A 22,903-nucleotide genomic window follows, 5' to 3' on the forward strand; every position below is an offset into this window, starting at 1 on the left:
GATACAAAAGATTTTTAAAAATGGTGACTGTTACAGAAACACCTATATTTAAAAAATCATTGATGACTTTAATTTTGCGTTCATTCAATCAAGCATGAAAAGTGAATGCAAAATGCACACAGTAATATTATTTTGTTTAAATCAGACCACTAGGAGAAATTTATTGTAAATTGTCTCTAAGAAATCCTAGAAATCTTAAAACCGAAAACTTGACAAACAATTTCAACCACGAATGACTACCGGTGAAATTTCCTGCATTTTGCTTGACGTGGGCCAAAACCATGCTGTGGCTGAAACTTCCTACGAGAGAAGGAAATTATGGAATTCCAGTCATAGAGAGGGGTCTAACGTGTGTTGTTGACGTTTATCACTCGTGTTTGTTGCGCAGGCGGAGTCGCTTGCGAGTCGTGCAGCGGTCGAGGCGTGGGCCTCCACTCAACCACGGCCCCGTTGGCCGCGAGCGGCGCGCGGGGCAGTGGCGGGCTGATCAGCGCCGCGGCGGCCGCGGCGCCGTCGTGGTGCGTGTACTGCGGCTGCTCGCAGGTGGTGGCGCCGACGGCGGCGGCCAACGGGCAGTGCGCGTCGTGCTCACCGCACCGCAGGGCCGTGCAGACGCTGCAGCGTGGTCCCGCGTCGGAGCCGCACCGCCGCGGCGCCTACTTCGAGGCCGAGGATGCCGCCGCCTACCCGGACGCCACCTCTGCCCGCCACCGCTCCGGACAGTACTACTCGCCGCCCGGCACCTCCTACACCATTGTCGAGGCCAGACCTTCCGCAAGGGACCTGCCGCTCCGCGAGATTGGATTCAGGTTGGTGTCAAATTTGTTGCTTTTTTAAGAGCGTGAAATTGGATTTTAATTTCTTCAATTTTTCTTCGACTTTGTGGATTTCTCATTGCGGTTACTTTTAAAATCGGCGTGTAAAAATTAAAAAGCTCTTTAATTTCAACATTGACTGGTTGGCTAATACGGGCTATTTTTTATCATTTATATATTTCTTCTATTCAGACTATTTATTTTTGCTATGTTGGTAGCTGCGATTAGCACCAGCAACTAATTAGTATGAGCAGGTCAGAACTGGTTGAACGTATAATGTAAAAAATAATTTTTATTTGTTTAAAGGTATAAAAAAATGTTTTTATATTTTGCTGTTGTTCTGAATGTGGGGATGTATAGGGCTTAGTTGCTCTGCTGATCCGCAATTAAATTACTTTGAATCTAAACAGCACCAATTCACAATATTTAATTGTAGCTTTGACCAAAATGAGAAAACTGGTGATTTTTTTTTAATTTTTTCTAATCTAGGTAAATGGGAAAATTGTAAAAATTGTTAGGAAATTTTTAAATTTCAACAGTAAACGAGAGAAAGCAGTTTTATGGTAAGGAATGATTGATACATTTTATTTAAAAGTATTTTGTAAAGAGAAAGGAAATTATATTCCATATTTCCAAAGTTATTATCAAACGGACATACTGTCGTAAATTTTCCAGCGGTAAATACAATGTCTTTTAATTTTTTGTCCTCAAATTCAAAAATCCGAATCGAAGAGAGGACCAATATCATAAATCATAATATGTAAAAATGTTTTAATTTTCACGCATTACGAGCAATTTATAAATAATTGTTGATTGTTATTAAATTTAATTTGATGCAATGCAGAGTTTTAAGTATGTGATATATTTAAATTATTGAATTTTTCATATTGGTTACTGACTGTTTTCTGTGTGCACAATCCAAATAAATTGTAAATACGTTCTACTGCTCGAACTTTTCCGGAAGCTCGCTTTTTCCGCTTGTCCCGATCTTTTCCTCCGCAACTTTTTGGCACTTCTTTCACTATCTGTTGCTCTTTATGTTGCAGTTATCTTTTTGTAAAACACTAGCCGGCCAGCCAAGCTCGGCTCAGGTAAAAACTGCCCCCGCGCACGTCACTTCCGCCCTCATTTGCTCTAATTCAGTTTCCGCTCGCTCTCCGCTCCCACCATTATGTTCTCTGCCCACTTTAATTGCCCAAGAGATAGCAAATTTCCGCCGGCTGACCTTCCCGCCGTGTTTGTTCTGCCCCGTAGGCCGATCAACGCGCGAGCCGCGAGCCAGTCGCCGCCGGTGCGTCAGAGTGCGTCGGCGTCGCGCGGCGCCGCCAAGCTGGGCAGTAGCGGCGGCGCCGCCATCTCGCCCGAGCAGGTGATTCGCATGCTCAACTCGTCGAACCACGGAGTTGGCGCCGGCGGCCCCGGGGGCGTCAAGGCCCGCGACCAGCCACCCCCGCCCATCAACATGATGAACAACATGCCGGTGCGCACCGTCACCATGAGCAGACCCGCCGAATCCGCCCACGGATTCGGCATCTGCGTCAAAGGCGGAAGAGAGTCAGGTTAGTTTCCTATACTCTTTCTAACTGTTCACTTTCCATACGCAAAACCGAAGGAACAATTTCTTGAAGCACCAATGAAAAAAACACACAAATTCATGGATATGAAACTTTTTAAAATTGTATCCACCAGTAATTTAAATAAGAAAGTTAAATATCTTCAAAATCTAAATGTTTACTGTCACTGGAATTTCATTTTATAATTTATTGTTATCGATTCCTGAGGGTTGAGTTATAGAGGAGAGCAGAATCACTCTATCGACAATGCGGCACGTCATGTCAAACTTTTCGCCTGAGTGATTCGACTTCCTCTCAAAAAATGACCTTCAGAAATCGATTAGCAAAGTTAAAAACTACAATTTCAGTGCTGCTTAAATAGACACAACAAATTGTTTCACTATTGAAAGAACGGTCGCACAGAAATATGTTTTTTGTTTTGTTCAAATTTCAACTGTTGGGAAGTTCTCAGAGTTCGAAGCAATCAATTTACAATTTTACAATTTGCGCTGCGATAAAAGATTATTTTCTACTTATATGCATTATTGGCGTAAAAATATTTCATTTGAAATCTTCAAACCCAAATCGGTACAGCAAATCGCTGTAGAAACTAAAAAAAATCTAGACTAATAATTTTTGCTGTTGTTTCTACCGCGATTTGCTAAACCAATTTTGGTTACCAGAACGTCAAATGAAATCCTTTTACACGAAGAATGCACAACAAAAGGATTTAATCTTAAATCGAGTGATAGTACCCGAAAAAAATTGTAAATTTGCGGTGTTCTCTCTGCTGGTGGCTTTGAAAACTAAGGACCTTTCCCATGTGAATTATTTTTTTAATGAAGCTCTACAATTCTTTGAATTTTTCTCGAAAGAGTGACATGCATCTAAAAACTTCCAATCATCTACATTTATTTTATACCATCATCAGACTTTCTATGTATGATAAAAGAAATGAACCAAAAAAAGGAGGACGTTGGGTGGCTGAGTATGGAAAACATATTTTTGCCTCCAACGATTTGCATAAATAAGAGTGTGTGTATTCGCGCTGACCGAGTTTCCCGTGAGCATGATAATCAAGTCGGATTCGACACGGCAGTAAACTCGACTCTTTTCTCTCTCGTGCATGCTGAAATGCATTTTAGGTTTTTTTCTTTTCCAACGACGTCGACGATACATACATACAAAATAATTTGATCCGCGGTTTCCTCGTGTCCCTCTTTCTCTCTTTCTGTGACCTGAATTTCTACGTTGGTGTATGTGTGCATTATGAAATCGTTCTTGCAATTCTCTTGCTCTCTGAATATGATTGTCTGGCGGAGTGTTTATGTTCATTTCTTTCTCTCTCTATCTGTTTTTCTGTCCGTTCCATTCGCAGATGCCAAAGGTGAGTTGAGAGCCTTTTCGATTAATAGTTTTTTCTCTCCTTTTCCTCTCTGCACTTCTGCTTCGAGCACGATTTAAATTAATAGTTTGTCACGTCTTACGGCACTGATTTTAAAGTGGCTTGATGCTTCTTGAAATTTTAATGTTGAAACGATTAGCAATATTTAAATTTTACATTCATTGCATATATGTAAATGTTATTGGGTTTTTTAAATACATAAATCAAAATTTTCCTCGCATTTTGTGAAAGTTAAGCAATCACACTATTTCTTAATTTTGCTGTACTATGGAGAATTTTTAATTTAGCGGGTGGGCTATAATGGCGTGGGATGGTTCAAAAGCCTTCTTTTTTCACGGTCTGTATGGAATGAAAAAGCATCAGGCTCCTTTAATCTACACTTTCTGGATGAAATCTCTCTTGCATGACCCTTTCTTGTTATTCGTTTTGGCGAAATTGTGTCTCGCATGACTTATCTGCGTCGCATTGCGTTCTTACTGCAGTGCCAAGTTTGCACCCCCGCGCGCGTCTCGCGGCTGCCAGACGCATTCCTCTAGCTCGATAATTAGCTCTTTTTGCGTCTCTTCTCTAGGCTGCCGCTCTCTGCCAAATGCCCTTTGTCAAAGCGGCCGGAAAATGGCGCTTCTCCGTACTCCAACGTTCCAATCCGAACGAAAATAAAATGTTAATCCCTCCTGCAGACGTAGACTTGACATTCTACAAAGACCTTTTCCTCCTTTCTCCCAGACAGCTTCTATTATTATTTGATGTTTCAATATTTTGTTTCTAACTTTTACGTAACACAAAAATCAAATTTCATTCGATTTCTCCAATCATTTTCATGGAGCTAATAAGCCAACAGATATTTTAAATATTGGTTTGAATAAATTTGAGGGACTTTCAAGGCGATTTTTTTAACAAAATAGACTTTCTCCCTTACAATCTTCGTAATATCTTTCCCCTTTTTCAAATTTCCCACGCAGGCTGCGGAAAAAATGCGTCTTTAACTTTCTCGGCGGTCGAAGTTTGTTGGCAGCGTCTTGGCGGCTGGCGGCGAGTAGATAATTTTGTCGGGGCGAGTTGATAAACTAATTTGTCAGTTGCGAACGAACGAAGGAACGGCAGCATATGCATTGGGCCGGATCGATTCTGCGCCGCTGAGCGAATACGTGACCTGCCTTTATTAAGTGCTGATCGACCTTCCTCCTTTGTTGCCGGCCCCAAATCGAGTCCAACAGCACATTGTTTGGCCCTTGAACCCCTTCTGTAACCACCCCCGAATCGAAAACAAACACAACCCCCGATAGAATGAATGCTGTCTGAGGCGATGAGAATTTCATTAGCAAGAATTTTCTCATGCTGTAAATATAACTGCTTAATTTTTAGAAGGTCTGAAACAGATCAAAACTTGTACAGAACCCTTTGCCAGGCAAGCGTGATGTCGTCAAAAGCGAATTAAAGATATTTTGCTGCAAATTTCTTGGGATATGTATTAAGTTAAAACTTAACATTGAAGAAAGATGAAAGTAGATAAAAGCGTGGAAATAAATTAAGCCGCTTCCCTTTGATCAAAGATAGATTAGAGGCAATTTCCACTTTGGGATGTGGGGCAAAAAGTTGGTTTTAGTGTGTGCTATTGTCGGCAGAGTTGGGGCAATTAATTAGCAGGGCGTTGCGGAGTTGGACTCGAACTCTCTCTCTAGACATTCCGCAGCGCCATAAAAGATAGCGTGCAATATCCTGTCGGCCAGAATTTCCCATCTAAAATGCACGAATCGCTCGGAAAACACGCCACATTTCATTTTCCGCAAGGATCGATTCGCTTCTCAAGGCCAGTCAAAACTCCGATTCTTCTCGCGGCAAAATTGCTATCTTTGACGCAGAAAGCATCTCTAAGTCTAAGATTATAAGTTAACTCAGATTACCAAATGGTTTAAATTTTAATTAATTTTTTCATTCCATTTAACAAACGGCTAAGCAGTATTAGCTGCTTTATTGAATTTTTCAAATTAAAAAACTTGATTAAATTCACGTCATTTTGCTCTATATTTTCTCTCATTCTCTCTAGCGTGACATAAAATTAATATCGATCCCCGGGAACAGGACTTTCTCGTGTATTCTGTTTGACGCAAAAAAGAAGATAGTTGAGAGCAGAAAAGCGCCGCAAACAGCTTTTTCCCTCGGCGAATGGACTTTTGTTTGCAGCAAGAAAATGTGTCAAAGCTGAAATTGAGTCTCAAAGGAAGCATGAAAGGCTTTTGTTCGCTGTTGGACACCAGAGAAATGGCAAAAAGGCCCATAAAGTCTTAGAGTAATTTTTAGTCTCTTGTTTTCAGCTAAATGATCGCAGAAATTTTTAAAATGAATACTCAATGCATAGCTTGAAAACTGTTACCCCGCCATAGATTGTTTATCGGTTAAAATATGATTGATGTATATATTAATGTAAAATATGAAAATCAATCTTTCGAAGGAACGAGATATTTTCAAACAGTGTAAACCGGTGCTATATCGATATTTATTAAACTATCCCAAATTTTTTAGATATTTCTATACTCTTGTACAATATTAAAATTATGATTTATTTATGATTCCATCTTGCAATTTATTTTCCTATTTAATATTTCGGTCTTATCCATAAATTCCCTTGCGGTTAAAATCTAGCGTTACATTAATGAAATGAATTTTCCAACAAAGGATGGCATTTGAAGCAGAGTTGGGAACCGTGCCCTGCAGCAAAAAAGACAACGCAACGAGGGTCGCACGAGCTATGCAAAAACTTGAGAATCATTAATTGGGTGAAGAGGCGGAAAGAAATGGGTCGTGGATGTGGAGCGTGTGTCTGTCTGGAGAGCAATCGATGGCGGCAGCTGATCATTAGTAACGAGTGATTAACCCTTTTGGACTTGGAGAGCACGAGGGGTGGCACACTTTCTCGAGAGCTCCTCCTGCAACCTCGCTCGCTACTCGCTCTTCGCGAGAGAGAAAAAAAGCCCGACGCAAATCAATTTAATCGCGCGCGCAAGCAGCACACAGCAGTCTACTTGGACCTTTGCATCGTCGAATTGCCACACAAAAAATAAAGAGACTTGGCTTTCTCACATCCAGGTCATCTGTCGGCGCTTTGCAAACAAGTGCAGCAGACATATTTGACATTCTCGGTGCCAATTTTACAGTCTCGGCGGCGCCGTAAAATTTTCGCTGGCCCCGTTCTTCACAGTTGTAAACCTGGTTTTCAGCTTATTAAGCATGGGGCTCTTGAGACTTTAGAGAGCAGTAAATGTCTGCAATAGAAAATTAATCACAAGCTTGTTAAAATGTCACAAGGATTCTCGAAAGTTTTATATATTAATATAAGAATTTTTTAAATTCTAGCTATTTAAGTAATTTTATTGGGAAAAATTTGCTTCTTGGGAAGACAAGGTCTTCATAAAGTTTAGATAAATATAATCGAAAAAATCGTTCTGTTGATCCAAGTTAGCTCAACAGAAGAAATGACAAAGATTAACAAAATTACATAACACCTGCTCCCAAAGGGCTCACTCGTTCATGATGCCATATTCGATGATGCAATGCTGCAAAGCCGTAGTTTGCGGTCTGGGCGATAAATTGTTCTGCGTCTCTGTTTTGCGCCTCGCGCGTTGAATCGAGATTGCAATCGTGGCACAAAAAGCCGAATTAATGACCGCTTTTTGCTCCGTGCAATTGAATTCATTATCACCAGACGAAAGCCATCAGAGCAGAATTTAGTCGCAAATTGTTGTGCTCTTGTTTCCGCACGCAAAGTCCATTTGCATACATTAAAAATGAAACTAAGCTGAATTGATGATGTGTACAGCAAATTGAATGATCATTCATCCATTATGAGTTTCACTTGTGATATAATTATTATTATAACTAAATCAAAACGTATTTATAACTTATTTTAAGAGAATCCCTGAAAACAACATAAATGCGTATAAAATTAAAATAATATACTGAATTTTAGATTTTTATGTGGTTTTTATTTTATTTTATAATTAATGATGACATATATATGTGTGTCACATCATTTCACGAAAAAAATGACATTCAAATTGCTTGGAAGATTGTATGGTATTTTAGACCACAATGCATAATTTGATTCTAATATTAATTACAGAAGAAATTAAGTGAAAAACTAAATTGAAGCTGAATATTCAAATTTTACCAGTACACGCGGGAATTTATGGAATGATGGCTAGACTGATTAATAATGATGTCAAAACAAATTGAGAAATATTTTTGATCATACAAGCAAAAATAGAAAATTACCATTTCCAATTAAGAAATTTTCCTCAATTTGTTTTAATGTCACTAAAAGATGTTACAGTTTTGTTTTTCAAAGATTTTTGAAAATTATATTTTTGCAATGAACGCTGCAATGCAATTTACGGAGTTGTTCATCTCAAATATCGGTCAATGTGACGTTGTTCTTTTGCCGGGATAAAGGTCACGTGGCAGCGGGAATTAAGGCCGATTTGGACGAGAAATTGCGGATCGATGCGTGTCTCGTTTCCTTTTACGACTTCCAGCCGATTGAGTTTATTACCGAATTCGCAACTCTGGACCGAATGCACTTTTGCTGGCAGCGAATTTTCCGTCGCATTAACCCTGACTGCTTTTTGCACTCTTCCCAACTCTTTGTGTGTATGTTAGCATAATTTTCGCAAACGAGCACAATGCATGCATCAATTTTTCAGTTATGCTGCCCGATATAGATTTTCGCTGTTGAAAGTTAGTTGGTGCCAAAAAAATAAAATAAACTCGCTGGGATCATGAGAGCGTATTTTATGGCTCATAAAGTGCCTGTTGAGCAGAATTGGCACACGCTGCTGCCTGCCTGAAAAACAAAGCGAGACTTATTCGCATTAAATGCTCTATCGTTCGAACGAGTGCCACGCTTTTTTGTGGTTTTTGTAAATTTCGTTCTGTTTAATTTCCCAGAGTGTGAGCTCTAGTATTTGGCAGAGACGGAAAACCGCAAAGAAGCGGGAAAACGCAATAAATGTGAGGGGTGGGAAGTGTGACGAAAGAGTTTGTTGTTTCAGGCGTGGGTGTATACATCTCGAGGGTCGAGGAGAACAGCGTGGCCGAACACGTCGGCCTTCGACCCGGAGACTCCATCCTCGAGGTCAACGGAATGCCCTTTGGCGGGGTCAGCCACGACGAGGCCCTCAAGGTTAGAATTAATAAACAAAACGTGTCTTCTGTAAAGACCGATTTTATTTTGTTTCGTCTGAGACTTAAACTCTGAATAAAATTCAATCAGCATAGAACGCGATTGCGTCACTTTTGACGTCATTAGTGCCTTTGTTTACCTATAAAGCGCCTGAAACGAAGGATGCTGCAATTTGATTCTGCCACTATACGAGGCAGTTAAAGCTATCGCATCCGTTGTTTAGAATTGATATGTACCTCATTGTGACGTCAATGAGTGGTTGATGCTGAAGATTAGCGTAGAGCCCCTGTCGACTTTCATTGTACAAACAACATTTTTTTAACGCCACCTCATTTTTTTCTGACAGTTCCATTTTTTGCAATCTAATTATTGAGTTATAAAATAGTCTAATTTTTTAAACATACACCTAAGCATAGTTGTAATTATGTTTTTCCTTCAAAAACAAATCTATGCTGCCTTTCACATCACATCTCCCAAAGTCCAAACACCACAAAAAAAGAAAGATTAAATCTCTCGGTTTTAGCCTTATTTTTAACAACGTTTCGACACTATCATGGAGCCGTTTAAAATAATAAGACCCAAGACTATTACCGAATATTTTACGGGATATTTTATTTTAGAAAATTGTCTTTGACATATCAAGTGTCACATTCATTGAAATAGAAATCTAATAAAAATAAACCATGATTTGTGTGCAGATGCTCAAAACGTGTCGCAAGGTGACGATGACTGTGCGGAGCGCGTCGGGGGGCGCGGGGTACGCGCTACCCTCGGCGTCGGCATCCGCGGGGGCGGGCCAGCTGTACACGTGGACCGACCGGCACGGCCGGCCCGTGTCGCCGCCTCCAGAATACGCTTCGGCCCTGAGCGGGCCACCCCCACTGCCGCCCCCGGGCCCTGGCGCCAGGACCTGGAACTTCCACTCTGCTAGAAGTAAGGAGAGAACTAGAAAGGTCAGTCACAACTATTTTATTTCTATGCTCTGATTAGAACAAAAAATATTTCACGCATGAGGTGGTCAACACTAAAGCATTAAACAGTAAACAGTTCAGGTTTTGCGCATATTTGATGAAAATTTTTGTTGGTAGTCAATTTTAATATATGGTGCTTGTCACAGTACTCGCATCAAAATTTACTCTTTGGAATTTATTCAGCACTTCCCGTGGGCTATGAGCTCACCAGGTCCAATTATTATAATGTAAACACAAAAACCTGAAAAAAATGATAGCCATGATAAGCATATTGAGTGAAAAACGTCCCTATAGTAAATGAGGTTTAACCCAGTTCACATTTTTTGACATCAAATTAAGCAAAAATTTATATTTAAGTTCTTTTGAGCCCCTGGACGATATCAAGGAAGAAACGCGGCTTATTTTTACATTACTTACAAAGAGTTAGAACCTTTGGCAACCGTTCATTATTACAAAACGAGATGTTGTATTTTGAAATACTTTCTTACAATAGCGGGTTATAACTTTCTCCGGTATCAAAGTTGTAAAAATTCAATTAAAATTTTATTTTGTATTAAGATTTGAAGATAAGAAATTGTTTTCAAAAGCAAAATTGTTTTTGCAAAAATTTATTTATTCGTTCAAAATACTAAGTGACCTCTTTCACACTATGCTGATTAAAATACAAATGAAAAAAGCTCAACATTAGATTGGACAGGAGGATTTAAATAATTGCTTTCGAGCGGAAAAAGGTCAAAGTGGATTTCTGCGTTGTATTGTCCGCGTAGTTAAACGACGGCCGCTGCGGCGGCGGCGGCGGAATTCGACCTCACGTGACGATTTGCATATTATTGAGCCCACGGCTGGAGACACGCAGTGCAGAGCAGTGAATCGCCCAAATTGGCCCGATAACGACGTGTCACCTTCAGACTCCCAACCAACAAAACCAACTGACGACGCGCTAATTGCTCCACATTTTCCTCCTCGTTTCCTTCCAATTCCTCCGCTGCTTTGTCACCGCGCCAAATTAGGTCCAAGGCGTCAAAAATCACTCTAACCAAAAGAAACTGGCTAGAAATCAATTCTCTTTAGCTATTCAAGATTGCCAGTCCTTTTTTACTACACTAAATGAAATCAGGGCTTAAAAATGTTTTTCATTGAACAACACTTACAGAGATTTTTTTGTATTTTTCTAATGTTGCAAGTAAAGACAATTCAGAAGATAAGGGGATTTTTGCATTACACAGACAAACATAGCCTATACTATTTAAAAATATAATACATGGAATCTTCGTAACTATGTGTTCTTGGTAAACTTTTAATTAGCTGTAGTGATGGATTTTTTTCAATAACCAACACCTTCCAGAATTGAAAAAGGTCGGTTGATATCTTCTGTATATCAACGTTTTTTCTCGTGAATTTATTAAATGGGTTTTCTTGTCTGTTATTTGGTGCAGGTGGAGCTGAGCATCGAGCCGGGTCAGAGTTTGGGTCTGATGATCCGTGGCGGCGTCGAGTACGGCCTCGGCGTGTTTGTCACCGGCGTCGACCCGGGCAGCGTGGCCGAGCGCTGCGGCCTCATGGTCAGTATGAGTGCATTGTGTGAACCTTGGCTAACGCGCAACCCGAGAACAACAGCAGCTGCCAGTTCCCATACTCGCGTCTTTTTCCTTCCATTTGCTTGGGAAAATTGACATTTGTTTGTTTTGCAACTACTCAAAGATGGACTCATTCTGTTACTCTCTCGAAAACATTCTTTTTCGAAGAGGAAAATCATTCACCGATTTTTAGCAGCAGAACAAAAATTCAATTCATTACAGCATAAATAAATTCTTTCGATTTGCAGCTATTTTTTATTCAGAGTTGGATGACGGTGAAAACGGTGGTGACGTTTAAGTTGGCTGCTCGGTTGAAAGGTGGATCGATTTGCATTTCAATTAAGTTGCAAAGCGAAAGTCGGTCTTTCGATATCAGATGGGCCAAGTGCAGCGCTTCAATAAATAAGCGCGCGCGGATGAATGGGTAAATATTGATTTGCTGCCCGCGACGACCTCCATCATGTTCAAACGCCGAATCAAACGGAAAACACATCAAACAGCCCGTGAAAAAAATTAAAAGCAGTTTTCTAGAATTGAATTATTCACGCGGCCAGTTAAAACTTTGAATATGCGCCTTTTGTGTTTTGTTGTTGTTGTTGTTTGAGACATATAACTTTTGCACTGGCGAATCACTTCAGTTCGAAGATTGAAACTGGTGTTTGGCACGCGATCCTGCGGAAGTGAAAAGTTTTTCCGGCGAAACGACTTGTTTACGTCGGTTTGGACGTTTGCCATTTCGCTCAATCAAATGCACAAAGCACGGTGGAGAGAACAAGAGGCGACGCAGCCGCCATCTTGCGTGCCGAGTGGCAACAATGCACCCCTTTGTTGCGAGAGCGGTCAATCGATTAGTTGTTTTGACCGTGAACTCGGCTTTTTCCGCGCCGTACAAAGTGAATTTTCTGCGCCGGAGCGAAATCAGATTCACCTGCTGTGTGTTGTTGCGGAGGCTGAGAGCGAAGCGTGTTTTTAGTCTCGGCAGATTTATAGTTATTGCTGCCTTTTCGTCGGAACGCTTTTTCCGTTCGCCGCAAAACTCTGCATGCGATCAGCGTTGTTCTCGGAATGCAGGAAATCTAATTCGCCAAAACGCTTTCAGAGAATGCCAAAAAAGCTCACACAGGCAATTTCACGACATCAATGGCGCGCAGGTTGCATAACCAGCGCGGCGCTCCTATCTTGAATCTATAATAGTATTATGTAGTTTTGTTGTCTTCAAAGCTACTCTTCCACAATACGTTCGTGTTTATCATTTTCATTTATCGCCTAGATATAAAATTAATCTTTACCGTTTATCATCAACTCTCGCCGTTATTTTTAACGTACTTATTGTACGTTTAGTCAGACTTAAAACATAGAAAATGACTACCGGCAAACAATTAAAATATAATTTTAATAAGGAGCAATGTCTCAATGCAACAGTTAAATTTTCCACGCGAATAAAACATTCCATGAGATTGCAAAAACTTCATTAGTTTTTAAATGACGAAAGTAAATATTTTATATTTCCATCGATTGAAATTTCACAGTTAACTTTGCCCTTTTTGAATTCAGGTTGGTGACCAGATTCTGGAGGTGAACGGCCAGAGCTTCATGGCGGTGACGCACGATGAAGCCGTGAGCCAGCTCAAGTACCACAAGAGGATGAGTCTGATCGTGCGTGATGTGGGCAAGGTGCCGTCGTCGGGGGCGCCGCACACTGCCTCCTCAGGGCTGCTGGGTCATGCGTGGGAGACGCACCTACCACATACGTCGCGCAGTCCCGCGTGAGTCCCTCTTACGGCCATCGCCGATCCTAGGGTCTCACCTGACGGGTGTTGGTTCGCAGGGGTTGGCAGCGCAACCTCGAACCAAGTGGCGCTGCACTCCAAATGGTGCAGGAGAAGGCACGAGTCATCCTGCCGCACCCTGAGTACGCCTCCCTCGATTACTATCAGCGTGAGTACGCGGCCAGGCAGATGGACGTCGAGGCCTTTGTTGCCGTGCTGCTGGAAATGCTCAACACTCCTGAGAAGGTATGCAATAATATTTAGAAGGGTCCAGAGGGGAAATTACAATTACCAGGTCAGGGTAAAATTATCTAATATAATCAGCTATTGAAGGGTGGCATTATCTCCACATTGTGAGGGGAGGCATATTCAGGTTATGGAGGGGAAATTTATCAGGGAGTCAAATTTTGAAAGGTTATCGTGGAAACATATCCGTATCCATGCAGCAATCACTGACTTTTTAAGTAAAGTCTGGAGGGGTGCGTGCATGCATCAGGTTCCTACAATAACAATTGCTTGATTCACCACATCTAAAGAGTGGGGAAAGGATGCATGTGTCAGTTTGCAGTCTAATGAAATATCCGTGCACAGTACACCCTTTTGATTGAACTGCGGGAGGTGGTGCGACCTGAGGACAGAGCGAGGTTCGACGAGCTTGTATACCGAAGAGAAGCGGAGGGTCAGAGATGCCGGGAGCTGCGTGATCTTTTGGGCCACCGGGGCGGCCAGGACCACCTCAGGGTATGTGCCGGCGACCTGTGCGGAGTTTGGACACCCGTAGCGACCTAGTGGTTGTCTAATCCGAGTGCTTTACAGGTCGTTTGAGACGCTAACTTTTGGCACGTAGTGCAATGCTTCCGAAGTCCCCCCTCCTAGTAGTTGACCCTTAGTGTGTTTAGGGGGCTTTTCCATCGCAGAAAATATATCCAGAGATTAGAGTTGCATGCAGTGTGGTTTTTGTCTGTTTCTCTATCTCCTTTTTTTCGGAACCGTGTACCTGTGGCGCACTTGAAACCTAAAATGAGTCCTAATTACAATCACTAAATAATCAGCAAGTTATCATTCTTTTGCGAGTTTCCTTGTGGCGTGTCGCGCGCGCGAGAGGTGTAAAAAGGCACTGTAAAACAAAATTCAACTACTATACAAAGAGTGCACTGTCAAATATTATATAAATCCACGAGTTTAAACTAAATAAGCGAGCATTAAAGAAAAGGCACCTTTGAGACTCACTCACAAAACACACACCCACCAGGGGAGGCAACTAACTAGATTTCTGGACTGGACGTGGTCAAAATCGTATCTCGACTCGATCCTTTTTCCTCTTACATCAAACGAACTATCTATGAAATGTAGTCGTTGCATTATTTAATATTTCGTTTATTTTACACTTTAAACACCAAAAATTTCATAAACAAGTGAAAATATCACTGTTAATAATTATTTGCATCTCTTTGGAAAAAATTGCATGTAAAATAAATACAAAAAACAAACGTTTTGTTTGGACTTTGTTTGAAAACTTAAGAAATATTTTTTTATTTTATTTATCGGTTGGTTTTGGTTTATTCATATTAAAGCTATTTGTTTTCTCTCTGTTGCAACATAATCTCGCAAATAGCTTCGCCAACAATATTACTTTGAAACTGATACTCTGTAATAAAGATTGACCACGTCTGTTTTGTACTGCTAGGCTGCATAATGATTATATCTTTCTCGAGCATTTATTACCCTTTGAGCACTCTGTCTTAATTCTCTCTATCTGATCTGCTCTCTCCTGTCTTTATCTTTTCTCGTATACGTCTCTATATTATATACTTAGTAGAATTGCTTGAACACCCTCTGCTGCTCTTTCGAAACTCGTAGGCCAACGAAAAACACCGACAGAGCAATTTGCACCTCTTCTACCCTCACGCAAAAGCACATTTTGGAGCCAACGAATCAATCGTCAGGAGTATATAAACGCCGACTTATTAAAGCTGTTTGATTGACACTCACACACTCAGTCGTGTTCCACCAGATGTGTGCTTTTTGTGTCGCTCGGTCTGTGTCTTTGATTAATCGACTAAAAGCAATGCCGCGCCAAGGTCGTGGTCCGAACCAAGACAGACTCAAGGGATCGAATTTGGAAAAAGTCCCTTGAGTCTGGGTGATGCCCACAACCTTGGAGGCGCCGCCGGGCTAGTAGAGGGCACCCTCCGTGCGCGAAAATGGCAAAAGCAGGGCGCGTTGCAGGTGGGAGGGCAGAAGCCGGCGCCACTCCACCCCCACCACCACCCTCACTACCACCATCACCTGCAGCAGCAGCATCAGCAGCAGCAGCAGCAACAACAACAACAACAACAACAACACCAGCAGCACCTGGAGGCGGAGCAGCCCGAAATGAAGACACCCAGCGAGGACTCCGGCGTCGACCTGGCCACGCAGTGGGGCCCCAGGTACCGCTCCCCTCCCTTTCTCCCCACCGCCGCCCAAAGTGGACAGTGAACATGGGTTGAATATGTCAGGGTGACTAGTTCAGGGGAGGCAATCCTATCTTGTCTGGAAGGGTTTAACGGGCTTCATTTGTGTGAATTATGAGAGGAATGATACTTCAAAGGGACATCAGTGTCATCACTGTTAATTATTTGAGATTAAATTTTTTAATTTAGTTTGATCAATTCTAAGATAGCAATTTTATGTCCCCTAAGCAGCAGACCAAATAAAAAAGTGTTACATATTTGTATGCTCAAAATTCAAGAGGGATTAACAATAAAATCTCAACCATTAATTGTTAAATAGAACAATTCATTCGATTAGATATTTTTTAACTTCTCGGAATAATTTAGCTCTACAATTTTACTTGTAAAAATAGGGTCAATTAAGCAATTATTAAAATCCAAATTTTGTTTGGGAGATCAATTTGAATTTGTTAAATATAATAGAGCTGTGTTTTGTGAAATTGATTCTTCTCTTAGTAAAATTAACCACAATTTTCAGTAAGTATACTTAGAAACCAGAAAACTGTAGAGCTGGTTTTCATTTTATAGACAAGCTGTAGGCTGAAATGAAATTTTTAAAGAGGTAAAAATGGGTTTCCTGAATCATAAAATGTGCTACTTAATAAAGGATTGTACGGAAGCTGCAAAGACGTCACTTATAATGATGACTCATTAAAACTAACAAAAAGGCGTCTGACGTCATCCTTATTTTTTTATTTATGTTTTCTCTTTTTATTTTTAAATAATACACGTGCGTTGGCATCCACTTGGGTCGGCGGAGGGTCGAAGCGAGGGGTGCGGGTTACTGAGGGTTTTTTGCCGGCAGCGAGGCGACGTGGTACCGCACCCCGGCCGTGGACCCCTACGGCTGGCCGCTGCGGACGCAGCAACTGCGCACCTCGGACCTTTCTGCCGTCGACGACCAACAGCAGGTGTGTCCCTTCAACGAATCGTGTCGGAAAACTATCTCTCTTTCTCTTTCTATCTATCTCTCTCTGTCTCCTTCACTTCCGCTGTAAAGTGTTTTTCCGACGCGTTTTCGCGTGAGCAAACGAGCAAACAGAAAACGAATGATAACTTGAGCGCAATTTGCGGGGTAATTTGGACTCATTTTTGTTGAAACGGCCGACCAATCGCGTAATGTGTGCTTGTCCGATGTGTGACGCGGACGTGCACGTCCGTTTGCTCTCTGTCCCAATCGCAGGAGTTGCGTGCCAACGGCAGCAGGAGACACTCGAGTCCCGGTGTCGACCAGGAAGGCGACCCTGGCGCCGACCCCGGCGCCAACCGCAGCCAGTACGACGCCAACGTGAGTATCCGCCGATTTTTTTCTCTCTTGTCATTCTTTCTCGCTTCCAACAAGAAAATGCGAATATACTCTATCTCGTTCCGGCGCTTTACTTGTCTTTTTCTCGCGTGGTGGTGATTCGCATCGTTTCCGCGAATGAATAGGCTTCCATTTTTGGCGCTTTTCCCACTTTTTATTGTTTGCCTGTTAGAATGGATTTCTGTTTCTGTCAAACTATTCCAACTATTCATAAAGAACAGAGGATATCGATCTTTCTAGCAGTTCTGTACCCAGTGTTGTACTTTGTTTTTCCTTATTTCAAAACTATAACACACTCTTACAATCACCCCATTGAAATTAAAAGTTGTGTTTGAAAACATGTGTAAATAATGTTAAAAATTTAGTTCCAATTCAAATTTTACCAGCAAGGAAATTTATGGAATAAGACTTAATTTTTAAGACGTACGTTAAAAAGAAAAACAAATCTCTAAACGCGTAGGATGAAAAAATATTTCTAAGATTTTACGGCCAGTATTGATATAATAAAACTGTTTAAATATGCAGGATAGAATATTAACAAAATTTGTCTCTCAACCTAGGAAAAAGTTTCACTCCATTCTGATATTTATTTTCCTATTTAACATTTTTAAAAAGGGTTTACTTTAAGAAAAGTTAAAAAAACTGCTGCTGTTGGGAATTTTAGACATTTTTAGACAAAAATTAATGCTTGGAACATTTCTGACTGTTATTAATTAGAACAAAATTAATATTTTTAATCTTTCATCACATTCTGATGCCTAATTTTTAATTTAGAACTGTTACAGTGAAATGTAACTTTTTATAACATATCTATGGAGAAAAATTGCGCATTAATAGATGACGTGGATGTGTTATGGTTAAGCTCTCGCGAATTGCAAAGTTTGATTGCTGCATTGTGCGATTCAGAGCGCAAACACAAGGAAAAAGATCCGATTGTCGGTCACCGGCTTGAATCCGAAAATGAGTTTCATCTGGCGCGGCAGTGAAAGTGCAACGAGATCATGCCGATGAGGGTCAACCCGTTTGCGTTGCTGACCTGCCTTCTCACTTTCACTCGGCAGCGCAACCCTGACGCAGGTTCATTGTTTTTGAAAGTCGTCGACAAAGAGACGACGAAAAACAACTTGATCGCGTGCTCTCAAAGTTTCTAATCGCACGGCAATGCGATATCTTACCGAAACTGATTCTGAAGCAGTACGTTGTCGATCAGTCTTGCATGGCGACTGATTAATTGCAATTTTTAATTCATACTTTCTCTCGATGAAAACAAATGTTTTTAGTTTGAAAAATAAATGTTAAGTTTATTTACAGTCGTAAAAAGAGGAAACGGCGGCTGGAAACGAGTTCGCCTGCCGCCGCAATTAAATAATAAAACAGGGAGAGAAGACACCCGTGTAGGACGTTTACGCGTCGAAGATTGTCTATCTGATGAGGAGAAAAGCGTATTTACAGAATCACAAACTGCACTGCGGACAAGTAAAAAGAGCGTCCGTTTTCACAACTTGTCCTGGACGGCACGTCGCAGCTCCTCGGTGGCCCTGTCCAGGTCGTTGGACACGCTGTCAACGCCGTAGTCGGTCGGCGGTTCAGCTGGACAGCGCCGTAGATGGCGCCGAACCCCAGCGCCGCCACCTCCTCCGCTCGTTGCCGACGCAAACTTTGGCCGCGGGATCCGCACCACTTTCACTTCGTTCATCCACGACTCCATTCTCTGAAAATTTCATTTGAAATTGAAATTAATGCGCTTTAAATTAAAAGAGCAATCTACTCAAAATTTGGTAAACAACAAACATCTTGAAGAGATAAAAACACTTGAAAACAAGATTGACATCAGTTTAATGCTGTTTTCCTTCAAGATTATTCTCACATAAAAATATCTTTGATCGTACGATGAAATTCGCTAATTCAGTGCACTAAATGAAATTAATATTGGTACAAGCGGAAAATTCTATTCGGCTCAAAGTTCTTTGTCTCGATAGCAGCAATAGATTTTGTGCTCCTCCTTTTTCGCTCTAGTGGTTGAGACAACTTTTGTGCCGGTCGATTTTGTCGGTGGAAAGGGTCACAACCTGGACCTTTGTGGCTCGTTCGTCATGCAGTCCGAAACGCGTGTGAAAAATACGGCGCGCAAATCCGCTTTTTCTTTATTTGCCCAAGGAGCAGGGCAAAGAAAGTCGTAAGTCATTCTATTCACTTCCAGAATGAACGACTTATTTTTCTACGAATGAAATACGATCCCTACTAAAAAACGTAACTCTTCAATAATAAAAATGGCCGTTTTTATCAGAAAGAACTATTAATATAATCTACGACGATACCAAAATTATTTTTCGAAAGCACATAATTTGTTTTGGCATCTGCAGGCTAATCTAAAAACAAAATTATCAGCAGTGTTTCCCAAGTCGCAATACAGAAGCCTACGCATTATCTACAGTCAATTTGATTCGCCAGAAAGAAAAGTGAGTGCAATGTTCTTGCAAATAATAATATTACTTCAATCTAATCTGCAGATTTGTTTTTTGTTGAATTCATGCTGTAAAAATTATTTAATTCGGAAGGGAAAAGTGAGCAGATGGCGATCGGAGACTCATCGTGGCGAAGCGACTGGCTCCTTACAAAAGAGATGCGCGCTGAGAGAAAACGCGGTGCCGGGAGAAGGCTGGCTAATTTTTTCACATGAGTCGTTCATTGTTTTGAAACGTCCTTCTTGAACGAACGCACTCTAGTAATTGTATAATCGCTTTTCTCAAGCCAATTAAGCAGAAAAGAAAGCGCCCAATTTCTTTGACACTGGTTTTGTTCCACGAATTACGCCTTGCAAGGTTGAGCTCCTGCGTCTTATCGCTTTCCAATAATTTTAGCGCTCTTATCTCCAGTTTTCAATGTCTTCGATTGATTTCAATGCAGTCCTTGAATTAATTCGGGTCAAAATTTATCGCATTAATTATCACAAGTTTTTTTTTGTTTTCTACACACTTCATTCTTGAGGGTCATCACACCCGAAACTTCATGTTAATATCCCAATTTCAAAAGATATATTGGACATTTCCTGACTATTAACTGTTTTGGCACTATTAAAATGTCTATCAAGGCGGAAACAGTGTGAAACGAAAATCGTGACGATCTACTTTTGAATAGAATGCAACTTGTTTGATCGTGCGAGCGGAAGTGAAAGGAGATTGCAACTTATGCACTTCTTCTCTTTCAAACTTCGATTCGAAGTAAGAATTTAAAAAAAATATATTGCAAAGTTTCCCAGAGCCGCATAGAGAGAGAACTAGCGGTCGATTCTCGCCTGAGCAAAAATCTTTTATACGCTCTGATTGCTATTCAAGATAATTTGTAGCACGAATAGAGCAAACATGCAAGAAATTTGAATTATCTGTAAAATAAAATTCTGTCTATATCACTCGTAAAAAATAGTTGCAATCATTACATAGTTCATTTGAATAATGATTCCCTTAAATTATTGGCATGCAAACATTAATATTTTGGTACACTATAATTTTAAGATTGATACAGGGAAACAATTTAAATGGGAATTGATGTCTACAATTAGCAGTTGATCAAGTTAGTTTGAATTATGTTCTTTACAATGTGCAATTATCAAATTTTGACTGAGTTCACAATTAAATTTCAGAATGAAACAAATCTTTCGGCAAACGAACAGTTTGCTTATGATTTTTAGCTTGATTTCGATTCCTCTCGTTGCGATCTATCCAACGGTGTGCGATTTGCGAGGCAAATTTCCCTTCCAGCGAAACAAATCATAACTTTCAATAAAGAGACAGTGCTCGCTGCTTGATTAGCATAAATATTTGGAGCCGATTTTTTCATAAATTTGAACACAGACCTGTGAAAATTTTATCTATTCCCCAATATTCAGGGAATATTTTTCTTAATATTTCGGTACAAAACCAAGTTAAATTAATTCAATTTAAAGCTGGATGGTTGGCAACTATTTGCTGATGTTACACGCTTGGTGTTTCGAATTAATTTCTTCCTGCTTAGCTAAAAAGTGACTTTGGATTTGAGCGGATGGGTGATGGCGATGATTTAACTGTTTCGCGCGTGTCAAAAAAGGCAGCGGCGACGAAGCAAATTACTTTGCAACAGTCATGCGGCCGTGTAATTAGCGCACGCACGTGAAATTAAGTGTGACTGCACCGCCGCCGCGTTTCAAGGCAAAATCAACAGTTGTTCCTCGCGGATAATGGCATGAAAAAGATGTGTTCAAACGTGTGATTCGAGATTTATTTATTCGCCTCCAGCCTTGGTTCGGCACGAACAGGAAGGAAAATTATTTTCAATCCCATTCATGGAAAATGGTATATCGTTCCTGCTGCAAAAGCGCTGCGCTCCTTTGATTAATCTAAGCGGGGTTTACGTCGGGGCAATCGGATCCGCTTTGTTGTTGTGGAAGACCGCGAGCATGATTTTTTATATTCTCTCTCTCTCTCTCGTTCGCTCGATCTGCGGCAATTACTGGGCCACATGATGCGAATCGCTTCCACGCGCTCGAATTTCAACCCAACTAACGGGATGCAAACGACCTTTAAACAGTGTCCAATAACAAAACTATTTCCCAGGTGTTGTCGGCAATTCCCAACTCGTATAAAAGGCGAATTCACGGCAGTAAAAACGGCTCGAAAAGGAAACTAGCCAGCGCGTCCCATTAACATCAGCCACCTTAAATTCGTAAATTTTTGCCGGGCTTCCGTGTTTAATTCGCGGCACAATTCGTCGGATGTCTTTTTGCGTTTGACCAAAGATGTTAAACGAGAGAAGTGCGTTGTTGTTGGCAAAGTACTCACGTTTGTTTACTCGATGTGTTGTCTGCTGTGCTGCTGCGGCTCGAGTGTGCTGTTTTGTACCTGGCGAGCCAGCTGCCCCTCCACTGCCACCTGACCGCCAGGGCCGAGCCAGAGGCGACGTTGCCGCGATTCTTCAGCGCCGCCTTATCTTCCTTATCGCTGATTAAAAACGCGCCTTGTCCATCACACGGACATAGCTCCAAAAACCAAGGGCCATTGCAAATGATTTTGTAAAGGTTGATTTTTTTTTTTCAATAAATCAAATCTGTCAAGAAAGATATTTTGGAAGGCTCCTTTTTATCGGGATAGAGAAAAAACCTAAAAACTAAATCAGAAAAAAACAGTAATTTGCTTCTTTATTTGGAAATATTGTGGTGTTTTGCCAGTTTGTGCTGGAGGCACCGCCAACATTTTTTATAGCATCAGGGGGTGTTAAAATAAAAGGTTTGATCTAACTTTTTTTTTAGATTTAAGAAACTTTTATATTATACCACCCGTGTTTACATAATTTTAAAAAACACAATTGATAATGGTCGTTATCACAAAGCTTCACATTTTTTCCTGAGTACTTTTAGCACATCTCGTGGATTGTGAGCTCCCAATAACACTGAAAAGTGGATAAAATATGGGGCCCGAGTGGCCGCAGAGGAGCTTGGGCCCAATATGGCCATCTTTTCGTCTCCACGTACCGATGTTTTTCGTTGATAAGTCAGAAATTTACCCCTAAAGCCTCTGGAAAGGTGCGAAACTATAGCAAGTGCGCCTCCCAGCCTGTTGAGTTATGTGAGCATTTCAAATCACTAATTTAACCACCTCTTACCATTTCTGACAGTGGTCAATCAGTATGATCCCTGAAATGATCAAACATCTCCTTTTGACTTGAAACTGTGAAGAATGCCTAAACAAAATGCAAGCCACACTGGTATTCCTATACAGTACCTATCCAACAAATTTAAATCGAGCGAGAGTTAAAAGATTCATTCATTCGAATTTACCGAATAAATTAAAGCCGCAGAACT

General features: G+C 40.9%; 1 protein-coding gene and 1 long non-coding RNA gene across 8 annotated transcripts in view; one reads left to right on the forward strand and one right to left on the reverse strand.

Moving 5' to 3' along the window:
• dysc (dyschronic) overlaps positions 1-22,903 on the forward strand; it is a 44,448-nt gene that overhangs the window by 14,824 nt on the left and 6,721 nt on the right. For 4 of the 7 annotated variants that reach the window (XM_065486303.1, XM_065486305.1, XM_065486304.1 and 1 more), the window contains exons 3-13: positions 389-809; positions 2,070-2,374; positions 8,822-8,952; positions 9,651-9,905; positions 11,360-11,485; positions 13,055-13,266; positions 13,329-13,515; positions 13,861-14,010; positions 15,499-15,701; positions 16,570-16,675; positions 16,948-17,052. In XM_065486303.1, coding sequence (XP_065342375.1) covers positions 389-809; positions 2,070-2,374; positions 8,822-8,952; positions 9,651-9,905; positions 11,360-11,485; positions 13,055-13,266; positions 13,329-13,515; positions 13,861-14,010; positions 15,499-15,701; positions 16,570-16,675; positions 16,948-17,052 — 2,201 coding nt within the window. The remainder of the gene's footprint in view (positions 1-388; positions 810-2,069; positions 2,375-8,821; positions 8,953-9,650; positions 9,906-11,359; positions 11,486-13,054; positions 13,267-13,328; positions 13,516-13,860; positions 14,011-15,498; positions 15,702-16,569; positions 16,676-16,947; positions 17,053-22,903) is intronic. The other 3 variants (XM_065486307.1, XM_065486308.1, XM_065486309.1) reach the window with 1 other exon arrangement.
• LOC135941074 (uncharacterized) lies at positions 18,344-22,125 on the reverse strand. The gene is made up of 2 exons (XR_010574946.1): positions 21,885-22,125; positions 18,344-18,781 (listed from the first exon to the last, which is right to left on the reverse strand). It is a non-coding gene; the product is annotated as an uncharacterized LOC135941074 (long non-coding RNA).

The sequence above is a fragment of the Cloeon dipterum genome, chromosome 3, assembly GCF_949628265.1.
Source record: "Cloeon dipterum chromosome 3, ieCloDipt1.1, whole genome shotgun sequence".
Classification (NCBI taxonomy): domain Eukaryota; kingdom Metazoa; phylum Arthropoda; class Insecta; order Ephemeroptera; family Baetidae; genus Cloeon; species Cloeon dipterum.